At 31.9% G+C, this 13,227-nt stretch overlaps 1 protein-coding gene across 1 annotated transcript in view; it reads left to right on the forward strand.

Moving 5' to 3' along the window:
* AdamTS-B (ADAM metallopeptidase with thrombospondin type 1 motif B) overlaps positions 1-13,227 on the forward strand; it is a 47,670-nt gene that overhangs the window by 24,030 nt on the left and 10,413 nt on the right. Inside the window, exons 4-7 of the mRNA XM_089707693.1 lie at positions 5,092-5,254; positions 7,895-8,500; positions 8,722-8,898; positions 9,292-9,542. Of these exons, the coding sequence (XP_089563819.1) occupies positions 5,092-5,254; positions 7,895-8,500; positions 8,722-8,898; positions 9,292-9,542 (1,197 nt within the window). The remainder of the gene's footprint in view (positions 1-5,091; positions 5,255-7,894; positions 8,501-8,721; positions 8,899-9,291; positions 9,543-13,227) is intronic.

Genomic DNA, 13,227 nt, shown 5'->3' on the forward strand with positions numbered 1-13,227 from the left:
TGAAGTGCATTAATTTAAATTTATAGTTCTGTTAATTGTATCAACAAAACTAAATCTTTATATATATTAAATAAGTCACGATTCTTAGTTGGAGTTAGAGGTCGTCGATAATTTTGCTTGAAAATAAAATCTACTCAATGTCAAGTATCGTAAAAAAATAAAGAAAAAATCTAAAGGTTTCGATTGAAGAATAGTTCAATGTCACTACTGACTAAAATGGTACGTTCCATCAAACTGCAAATCTACTAGAACCTATTTCCTTATAACACTATTGGAGTTACACAATTTCCGCAATACGACATTAAACGTGTTATCTAACCTTATAGATATAATGAATTCCTAATCTGGGCCCGAACAGCATTCCTGCTGCAAATAATGCAATAAACGAAGATAAAATCGACATTATCTAGCCTAAGAACCGGACAGCCAGTGACCTAAAATTAGCATAGCGTTTGTAGATTCCCCGAATTTCAGTGAATGCCACGAACTCTACTTTATTTTATTTTAATTTCGCGTTTAAATGTCCCGAAGAATCTTTGAAATGGTATAATTTGTCTTAATTAAAATACCAAGAAAAGACATCCATCAATATAACTGCTATAACATTTTAACAAATTAATAATCTCGAAGTTTCGCGGGTTAGATGATGATTTATGGGCTAAATGTGTCATGTTTTCTTTATTTACATTTTATACAAAAGATAAAATGCATCCCTTAATTACATATTGTTCAACAAAATGATGAATTTAAAAAATAACCCTTCCATGATACTTACCTATAAAGCAAAACTATATAGCAATAAATTTTTCTATTTTCTTGAAACCTTGTTACGCTCAAATAAGGAGTAAGGGGTCACTTGCGTGTAATATGGCCATCTATATCAAAGGAATTCCACAATGTCTTAAGTATGATCAATAATTTATATAATTGTTGACCTCAATTACATGGTACGAGGTGTCAAGGCTCAGAGATAAGGACGAATTAGATTGTATCCGATTCATTGACTTATATTGCGATTGCAAGAGATCAAAGATGTACCGCGGAAGCGACGCATTTTCGCCTGCAATCGGTTCTTGGAAATCGCGCTATCACTCGTTCACAACTCAAGTGACCAACACGCACCGCTACCAAGAACCTACACATTGCATTTTATACGCATTTCAAAATGTTATCATTATGCATTACGAATAAAACAAACAAATTAAATCTGTAAAGTCGGATATAATTATATGGTTACATTTGTTTTCTAAAAGCTCACTGTAAGACTGATTTTTTAGGATCATTAATCATATTCCCTATTTAAATCTTGCATTGAAAGTTTTGATTTAAAAAGAAAACACGTTGCACCTTTGGCCTCACTAACTACATATCTGATCGAGAAGAGACAACACAAATGTAATGCTCATGCATTTTTATGACATGGGACAAAAACTTGACAATTTGAAAGTCGTCGCATGATTTCGAATACATTTCATGCATATTTAAACGGTAATTATTGCATTACAATGACTGATGAAGGCACCAAAATTATGTAATAAGGCCATCGTGAAAGATCGTGTGTTGAATAAAACAAAATATCTGCATATAAATCAAAGGAATGAGCGTTCTTGTAGAACTTTTTTCAATGAAAGAAGGTTTGGTCCTAAATTTGAATTATGAAGATGGCATCGATTACACTGAGATATATAATTACGATTTTCAGTTAAGATAACAGACCAAAGAGTCGGAGATATGAGTGCATGGATATAATGGTAGGGTAAAGCTAATGGTTGTTAAATTGGCGCCATTGATAATAAATTTTCACATTGGTAACACTGGCCCGACGCTGCCAGACGGGTTATTTGTGCCAAGTCGTTAGGCTCAAAATAATTTACATAACAATTCATATCCATAACATTATGCTAATATTAGCACCCTGTATTTTTGGACATAATTGAATATTTCTCATTAAAAGTAAAGAATTCATTTGATTATAACTCTTAGAGTACAACAAAAAAAAACTGAATATGGGTGGATTTTTAAATATTATTATCTACATGCCTTAGAGTTACATTACATGGTAAACAGTAAAAGAATAATATGAAATAATTTATGTTAAACATTAAATAAAAATTAACAAAATAATCATATTTAGATACTCTTTTAATAAAGGGGCAATTTTACAATACAAATCGTCAAATCAAAATTATTTAAATTTACACTTTATAATAATTGTTCTGAGAATTTGACTCATTTGATGACTCTTTTATAATAAATATTATTTTGCTGGAATTTCCCACAAGAAACATCGTAAAAAATTATATTAGAGTAATAAAAGTATTCATTTGTGCGATACATTTTTTAAATGTTTAAACTTCGTGCTTGTATTGTTAAGTAGTGTGAAATATAGTCACAGGAAAGGGGTTACAATGAATATAACCGCTCAGGACTTACTGAGCAAAGACCCCATAAAAGATCAATAAAATAAGGGATTCGCGGCCTAGGTGCTCAAACCGCATGCTCTACGTACTTTATTTTAATACTATGAAATCGGTTTCCAGAACAAACTGGTATTGGCCCGCATAGATAAAAAGACACACTTCATCTAAAGCATCTCAATAAATCTACATCTGTAAATTTACATTACGTAATACATTCATAAGATTTTGAAATAATACTAAAAAAAATCAGTAAGTATCATAGAGATCTACTTCTTTCTAAGGTCTACATTCGTTTAATATCAGTAAATTCATCATATTCTAGGCAAATTTACTAAAAACTACTTAAACTACTGTCACATTAATTATTGTCTTATTATTGGTATTCCTTTTTATTGGCGTATTGTTTTGTTAAAGTTAATTATAAATATTGTAATACAAATAGCTGTAAGGAATCTATGTATGTAAAAATAAAATAAAATAAATAAAATTTATTTTGCTGGCAAACTAAATATAAATAAAGATATAAAATCAATAAAACATCTTTATACAGGCACCTATATGTAAGCCTTATATGTTATACCTATACTAAGACATGCATGTAGAATGTACATTAAACAGACTGGGCAGAAATAAAAAGAGTTAGTACTCATAAAAATAATAATATTTTTTGGAACCCCACAACAAAGCCACTTAAGAAGTCTCGAAATAGGATGCAGTGCTAAAAATGCTGGACGTTTGCCATAAGCAAAAATTGCATCACTATAACTGTTTTTTAACCAGAAAGGTATATGCTAGACTTATTGACGCTGATCTGGTAGCAGTTTAATGGCCACGTATATCTATATGTATCTGGGGTAACCATATTTGCTTCTGCTAATTGCTGTAATATGCTTTATCTGTGTATTTAGTCGACATTCGATCTGTTTGCCCATCGATCGACAGCTTACCTTGCTCAAGGTTGTTCCCTAAGAAACGTTATTATTCAACGTTGCACAAAGAACTGCAATTGTAAAAACTCATTCGTAGTTGTTAACTTTTTAAACACTGTTCTTGAAAAAGAACAAAACATTTTACAAATATAAAATGGCACGAGAACGACTCTTCGCACATCAATTTATCTACATAATTAATAAAAATTTGCATGCCATTTCCGCAAACATTTTTTAATCAACGTAGTGAAGAATGAAATAAACGTTCTTAATATTTATTCACAGCGATCTGTTCACCTTTTTCGGAATTAATGAATTAAACTCCGAGTGTTTGGTCATGGCATTGCTAACTCCATAAATCTTGACCGTGTGCTAACTCTAAATCTACTTTTTGTGGCCGTCTGTAGTGAGCAGATTCTGTGGACGATATGCGTTAAACTTAAACCGCAATTTATTGCTTACAGACATCATTTTTCAAAGTTCGACGAGGTTTCCTGTTCTGTACTGAAATTAAAACCCAATCTTTATTTATGAAGTTGGAATACAAAAGGAATATATCGTTATTTTACAACGCGGTTTAGCCTTGAGTATTTATATGTCTAGGTAGGTACTTAACGAATCTATTTATTACAATATCTCTAGTGAAAACGATGAACTAGGTATTCTGTAACTATATTATTTCTAATTATATCAGATAATATGACAGTACCAATTACAACTATTCAAACAATGCGATATTAAAGACCGGTTCAACGAATTAAATTAACAAAAGGAAAATCAGTAATAAATTGAGCGATTTAATCTAAACGAAACTGTAATTAATCAAATAGCCGTATAATCAAATAATAAAAATGCTTGGTATATTAAATAATAATAAAACTAACATGTTCTGCTTAAAATATTATATTGATTTATATGAACTTTCTAATGGATTAGCCTTTTCAGCTTAAGACATCAGTAGAGTTTAGTAGTTTTCTATATTGACCTATATTATAGTGTACGTCGAACCGATTCCATGTTATTAAAATTTTATTGCTTCATAAAAAACCACGTTGATTATAATGCCAAACTCTCGTAACTATGTTTTATGATAGTTCCGATCTAAAAATATATTTTTACATCTCTTCGTAGATTGAAAACTAGTTTTGTTTATGTCACAATTATTTAAATTTTCTTGTAAATAGCAGGATATATTATGTGTTTTTAATTAACTCTATTAATGAACAAACAACATCTAAAAATTAGGTATATACATAGATCCTCTCGAAAGCTATTATAATCCTGATTTATTGAATTCCCTCGTATAACTTAAACCATTGCTCACCGACTTAAATTCTTGAATCCATTTATAGTTATTTCACTAAAGGTTTGCTTCAAATAAAAATAAAAAGTGAAAATCGCACTGCCACCCATTCACAGGTAGGAGCAGGTCTTAAATCACTGAGTCATAAGTAACATTGCTCGAGTTACGTTGCTATAGGTATATTAATTATATTATACAGGTACATATAAGGTTCTAAAGTAGGTATAGGATTGTTGATATTAAATTTAAGGATTGGGATACATGCTTATTTATTTAAGTAATATTTATATAAAAAAGCATGAATTGATAAATTAATTTTTCCTTTAATAATACACTTAACACATAGCAGCTTTTGTCAAAAATGTTCTTAGTATTTAATTATATCATATTAAAAATATTTTTTTAACAATAAAGTTAATAATCATATATTTGTCCCCAGGCCTTCAGTATCATTTATCACACCAGCGATGATCGTGGAGAGACAAAGAGCGGACCAACGCACGCGGTCCCGACCGCAGGAAGCCGCTACCTCATGCCATTACACCGGCACCGTCAGGGGACAACCTTCCTCCAAGATCGCTATCTCCGCCTGCGATGGACTTGTAAGTCTTATCTTTAATGCCCACCTCCTTACACATTATATAATGATGATAAACTACAACAACGGTTTGACTTTATCCCCGAATCGATGTTCAACATTCCCCGTCATTATAATCGAACGGGAAGACGTTTACTGCCACTGTTTCTTTTTTTTAACAATTAAAAGAATGCTATAACATTTTGTGTATCCAGTATGAACATTCAATAAAATTAAAACGCTCGTTCGTTTAATTTATACAAACAAGGGTGTTAAAAATAATATAAAAGAATATAGAAGTAAAATAACAATTTTATATTTTTGACGCAGTAAAACAACTTTTATAAAGTTAAAAATAAGGAATGAAATTTCGATGACATATTATAACGTCTTATTTCATGCGTGTATTCTTTAATAAGTTCCTGAAGTGAACAAGTAGCATTTGTAATTCCGTCAGGCTCGTTATCGCAGTGCGATTTATTTTTTTACAGTGTGTTATTTATACATAAATAATTAATATGTTATTTGTCCAGTAGTCTGTAAGGTCCCATGGTAGATATTACAACAATTAAAAATGCTTCAGTAGAGTAAAATAAAACTAAATACTTACTTTATTTCCCCAATCGACTATTCAGAAATGTGAAAATTAAGTATGTTTTTCAGTATTAAATAATTCAAATTTATTTAGCTGTACAAAATAAACAAATTGCTTACACGCATGAGTGTAACGTTCTCTTTAATTTTATTCAGTGTCGGTAAACCTGTTCAAATGATCCGCCGTCGCGATAACCACTACTTAAAGTTACGACATAATGTCAAAATGAAAACACTAACGATCGATTTATAATCGAGAATTTCTTTATAAACCTTTAGAAATTCAAATAAATTAACTTTTTAATATCTCAAAATAAACATGTGACTCGAGAAGCAATATCAAGGCAACAGCATCGCCAATTTGCATTTTGCGCTGTGCGAAATTATAGTGTCTGTAGTTAAATTATCCTACAAAATAGAACCAACCGGTTTAAAGTGAGTTGGTTAAACAAAAAGTTTAGACACGATGTAATTAAATATAATTTACACTTGGTTGACTCGAGGTCGCTGCTCAGAGGCATGTCAGTCCTCATTAATCAACTTTCGTTCTTCTTCAACTGGTTACATATTTTTATTAATAACTTTTAATGTTAGGTAACATATTCAACCATACGCCATATATGGGCCAAGATGAATGTTTTTTACCAAATAGAGTTTTTACAAAAAAGCCGCCATTCCTCACCGGTCGGTTTTCTATACAGTCGAATGCGAATTAAGCTTACTTAAGATACAAGCAAAGCATGGTTTAGCAGAACTTATTTGAACAAAATCTAAAGATAGATATAAAATATGGGGCACTTAATATAGGTATTATAATTCACAACTGCGAAAAATTTATCTATCATCATGTCTTCTCTCATACTCGTACCTACTTGAAAAATAACAAGCAGAGCAATATAAATTATAAAACAATTCTCGTAACAATACTTGAGAGCCTATTGCCGTTTGTGTTACATAAATATTATTGTGAACAAACTTCGCCACTTACTATTAATTGAATGTGTATTAAGTGCTATTTTAATTTGAATGTACGGTAGCTTTAAAAGTCCTATTGAATGAGACTTTCGCAGACGGCCTTCCAATTCACAAGGCCGGCGACATACAGGCTGGCCGGTCGCTCAACTCAGTAATAACATAACTACGATCCTACACGTAGATTATTTGAATATATAATTACGCTCGCAAATAGGGAAACTAAACCATCGAAACGGCGCTTTTAGATATTATATTTTTAAAGCGCTGAATAAAACTCCTTCTGAATTATAAAATGAAGTACAGTACCTACTCGTGGACAAGTAAAATAAATATTAAGTATTAACATTATGCCAACCAATATGGCAATAATGGTACTGAAGAATTTCTACAAATACATAATGTAAAAAATCTCGTAATTTATACATATACATATACAATATACATATATATAAAAATGAAACCCGTTTCGCGTTGTCACGGCATGACGTGTGAACGGCTGAACCAATTTCGATAATTCTTTTTTTATTATATTCCTTGAAGTACGAGGATGGTTTTTATGTAGAGAAAACGTAAATATGTACCACGGGCGAAGCCGGGGCGGACCGCTAGTTAAATAATAAATGAATACTGTCACTTCACAACTTATCAAACATAAATTTAGTATAACAATCTAGCAGAGTTCATAAATTTTCATATTGATAAAATAGTATCTAATAAGTTTGCCACTATGCCTATCTACGTTCTTATCAATCAATTTATCTGTTACAAGCGTTTGCTTGTAAATAATAGGTGTAAGATTGTTGACCTACTAACAGTCGATTCATGTTGAAGTGACTTCTGCAATTTTCAATGACGCAAATGTGTTACATGAAGTGCTAAATTTGTAAGCGCTCAGATATTAGGTAGCTATATTAAATTACACGATTTTATTACCCAAATTGAAAATAAAGTCACCTGCTAATTGTATTTATTTATTTAATGGAAATATTAATTATGTATTATTGGAATTTGGAAAATAAAAAACTCAAATAAAACTGACAATCACGTTCTTCTTTTATTTTAAAAATAAATTAACAAAACAAATATTCTTTCTCAGGCAGGTCACTTACGGACTGAACATGGAGAATATTGGATCGAGCCGTCTAATCAAATACCCACCGATAGTTCTCAAGGACGGCCACATATTATATTTAGGAGGTCAGCGGTAGATAAACTTGAAGCATTTCATAGAAAGAAAAGAGAAATTAAAAAATCTCATCCAAATCATAATGATAATCTCAATATTAAACCACATCGAAACGAAAACCAAAAAAGTATGAAATATACTGACTCAAGGCGAAGCCATAAAGATGCTATGGATCCTCGACGACGGGCTTATTTAGAAGAGAAAAGGAGGCGATTAGAAGCACTGCGACGAGATCCTGTAGCTTTCAGAAGACAACAAGCAGTAAGAGCTGAACAGAGACGAGTTCAATCAGCTTCAAGAAGCATATCACTTGAAAATAGTAACTCTATTGAATTTTCTAGAAACAGAACTTTCAACAAAAATAAATTTGAACATAGACCTCGAAGAATACAGACGCGACGACGAAGACGAAGAAGGTCGAAAAATTGTGCCACGAAACAACCTCCTTATCAATGGAAAATTAAGAACTTAAAAAATAAACAGATCGAAGAATACCAAAAATCTCGATATAACAAGGTATGTTTGTTTCTTGACTAGGAAACCAAATCATTCGTCTATAGTTACATCCTACATTAACGGGAATAGATAGGATCGAATAAATAAAAAATAAATAAATAAAATCTTTATTTGAATTCATACATAATTTTGTCATATTGGACAAACTAACGAATTGAATGTAATTTTTAATCAAAGCTTTAAAAATCTGGTTAATTTTAAGTGAATTTGTATGTTTGTAGAAGTATCATCGATCCCATCACTCCAATGGCCGATGGGATATAGAGACCACGAGACGGTCCACCCGCTCCGTGAGCAAGCCGCGCCACGTTGAGGTCCTGCTTGTCGCCGACAAGTCTATGACAGATTTTCACAGTCAAGGCAATTTGGAGATTTATCTCCTTACTATCATGAATATGGTTCGTATCTTATCTTATTATTTATCTTTTCCTTCTTATAAAATGTCAGGTAGAAGTTATAATATTGTCTCAAAAATGCATAATATTATGTAACATATTACAATAGGTACATTCAAATTCATTTTTTATTCAAAATCCATTCACATTAAGAATACACTTTGCAATGCAGGAAAATATAATACAATTAACAATTTGTTACCTATGTTTATACTTTATAATATCCTCATAATAATTATTCAAAGTATTATCAAACGCAATATCTAAAATATGTTTTGACCATGATACTAATATCGTTTATTTTAATGCCGCCTTTCTCAATTATACATATCACCATGAATAAAATAAGTACTTATACTTACTCAAATAAATTTAAAAATTAAATCTTTTGCACAGGTATCATCTCTTTATATGGACCCAACAATCGGCAACTACATTAAAGTAGTAGTGGTTAAAATAATTGTCATTGAAGAATTACAAGCGGCTCCCGATTTGGAAGTGACAACGAACGCAGATTCCACCTTAAGTTCGTTCTGTCGCTGGCAAAAGCAGCAGAATACCAACGATGACAATAATCCCCACCATCACGACGTGGCTATTCTAGTCACCAGGCAAGACATATGCAGCCAGCACGACTCTCCTTGTAGGTACGAAATTATCGCTTTACTTTTCATTACAAATTACTTTTATGGCTAGTGGAAAAATAATTCCATCCAGACGATATAACTTGAAGCAATATTTCAATCGTTATACTTTAAAACTGTATATCCACTTGTGCACGATCGAATACAGTTTACGAAATAAAATCGACTAACGCAAATATATTATTGATAATCGCAATAATTTTTTGCAATCTCAAGTCGAGACAAGGTCAATGGCAGGAGCAGGCGTCTGTTTGCTGTGTAAATAGAGTGGCAGTGAGTAACACGCGCCGAAATAGAACACTTTCGAGATTCTGGCGTGATCGTCGCCATGTGGCTGCAGGTGGCCCACCGCCGTTATCGGAAATAAATATCGCCCATTTGACGTACAATCATAAATCTCATATCCCACTTATCAATTATGAAATTCTTTCATCAATATTTTACATACGTAAAGTTATTTAAATAAATTGTGGCCTAGTTGTACAGAATAAAAACAACAAATTGATAAAGTCAACAATATAAACGATAATCTCGTACTCGTACTCATGTTTTATCTCTACTGACAGACTTATTGCCAATGCGTGACAATAAAATAACATGTAACGTATGTGCTAATATTGAATAGGGTCATGGTCGTAGACTCCATATCCATAACGTTATTAAATATTAGTTACAACTTAACAAACTTAAACTGGACGACCGATAAAAAATTACCAATTTAAGTTGTAAAACGAGCGAAAAATAATGTCCCACTCCGGTTTAAGTCATGTAATTTTTATTAAGCATTAAACAAATTATCACAAAAAATACTATAAGTGGAATTCTTAAAAAAACTGCAGGAATTCACTTGTACAATATTTTTTTGTATCGGTAACGGCTCTGACCGCACTGCCAAATGTGCCGACATCAAAACCGCCGACATTAAGGCCAAGGATGTTTTAACAACAAATTGAGCATTCAAAAATTTTAACAAAAGCCTATAACCATTCCGCTATACGTAATTATAAGCAAAATATTATTCGAGGTGAAGTGATTATTTCCAAATACTCGCCGCACCTCTCATGCGTCTGTCGATAGTAACGAGTGAAGTTTCAACGCGGTTAACCACACATAATTGATCAAGTAGTGCTATTTGTTTGCTTTGTATTATACTGTTTTCTTCGTGGAATCTATTTAAGAGTATTCAAAATGCATCTAACGCTGAACGATGTTTTCACGTAAACATTCAACTATGCGTGAGCTAGAATAGAAACAGTTGAAGAAAAACAGACGTCCTACTTATGTAATATCAAATTAACAAGTATCCCATATTTGTTTATCTATCGATGAAGTGTTTATTGGACAACGTTATGTATTCTTTTATTTTTATCTCACTAGCTTGCAGCCGTGTCGGCTCACGGAGAAGCTGTTGCGTATACGACTCACGTATTTTCACCAAAACCAGTGTATAATGAATGTAATAAGGAATCCTGATGCGTTCGGTAAACGGTACAACCGAGAAGTCGAATGTTCTCGGAAGCCGGCAATCAGAAGACAATGAGTGTGTCGGTAACGGTGTCAGGCCCCCAGGCGGCTGTCGGACCTACAAGACATTCATGAATTATGCATTGAACTGCATAAAAATGCAGACATCAATATGAACGCATTCGTAAATATCCCATAGCATACCCGCCTATTGAATGTATGTCAACACTGTATAATTCTCGACAGGGGCGTAGAGAACGGAAATGGAATATATTTATGTTTTTCTATTTTTGTGAGGTCATATAGAAGACATAATTGTGATAAGGGTGTTTAAACGAATAAAGTTTATTTGATAGCGATATGATAAATTGTTATCGATTTCGAATTTGGCATTGTGAATTGTGGCACGGCGAGAGTGGTTGACGCCACGCCGTCTGGCTGCCGTTTCGACACTTATCTCACCTTTTTGTAATGTGTTTTTATTAAAGCATAAAGAAATACGTATCAATGAGATTTCTTTAGCGTATGGGCATGTTTATTTGTTCCATTCACGATTTTTATATATACCTATGTCAAAAAGCTCGGCAATGATTATTATGTACTGAGTACTGACATGTTTAGGTACATTACGTACAGTATTTTTTCAAGGTTACCTATGATACTAAAAAAAACTTCGTTCATAGTAAAACGAGTTCTTTATAATATGTATAAGATTTATCAACTTACTGCAATTACATTAAATTGCGCAAGGTTTTTCTTGAAACAATTTTTATTGTTTATGAATAGGATACAAAAGTTATAAAAGACGTCACGATTTTAAATAAAAACTTATAAGGAGTTTAGGTTGATGTTGTTTTTGAGTAAAACTTGTTATTTCTGCGTGTATTTAAATTTATTATACTTAAATTTTGTAATGAATTAATTGTTAGTCTTCCATCCTACACTATAAAACTATTATAACCCACTTAATATTAAACATTTTTAGTTTAAAATTGTTTGCAATAATCTAATTTAAAACTGCTTAAATAACTATAAATTTCTTGTTAATTTTAACTGCGTACTGCGTACTGCGTACCAAACTCTACATAATAAATAAAATCACATACTCAACTTATTAATTATATAAATGAGTTATTAACGTTATGTCATTTATAGATTGAGTAATTACATATCCCTGTATTTATCAGAAATTTAAAATGGAAAGTAAATGTACACTACTATAATTTCACTTACTTTTTTGATTTATTATCTTATTCAGTATTTTAAACTAACAATGTTGGAACAAAAAACAAGACAATTCGTATATCTACCTAATAAATAATAATAATAAACCGGAATTCCCTCCACATTACATTATTCTCTTTATATTGTGTTGTCAAGTCTGTGCTTAACTGTGTCCAATTTATGTTAACGTTTGGATCGAGCTCAACATATGATTTATGAATGTACACAAAGGAGATGTTAAATCAAAATGTAATGTCATTATATGGTAATTGCCTTGAGATTGCGACGCAAATTGCGCCTTACATAATGTAACCGGAAAATTACTGCTAATATATTTGAAAGTTTCTTGGGTATTAATTAATCGATTGTATTAATCGATTTTGTCAAGTTATACTTAGTATATTAATAAATATCACCAGGCCTATACATAATTCAACGCTATGCAATAATTAAGTCGTATATATGAGAAAATAAGTATTTACGCAAGCACTAATCCTTCTCGTAAAAGACATCAACGCGCGCACCAATAAAATTATATGTAATTGTCTTATAAAAATTACACTCAATCACGTTACAGCGATGCCAAAAAAATCACATTCATGTATATCATGACATAAATATAATATTTGAGTGAATTTAGTTTCGCTATGGCAATTAAAATATTTAGAAGTCAATAAGACACGTAATACCTATAAAATAGTCGCGTGTCGTGTGGATGGCGTGCCTCGTGTGAGTGTATAGAATTTATTTGAAAGAATTTATAGCTTTTCATCGGTTTCCGCGTGAGTCAGAGCGCGCTTATTATTAGCCGGCTATTCCTAGCCGCATCCATTTGTACAATGAGTACGTCCGCCCTTCCCTCTTTCTTAGATCAACATTATCAAGCGATCTGTAATGATTAATAAAATTTAAAGTCACAAAATTCCATGATTCTAAAAGGGAAATAGAACGAAGAAGTATAGTTGGTTTAACAAATGTTTTCATGATACAATTTGTGAAC

This window comes from Colias philodice, chromosome 19, assembly GCF_061535455.1.
Source record: "Colias philodice isolate Cphi_HAF_F1 chromosome 19, ilColPhil1 Martin Lab GWU primary, whole genome shotgun sequence".
Classification (NCBI taxonomy): Eukaryota; Metazoa; Arthropoda; class Insecta; order Lepidoptera; family Pieridae; genus Colias; species Colias philodice.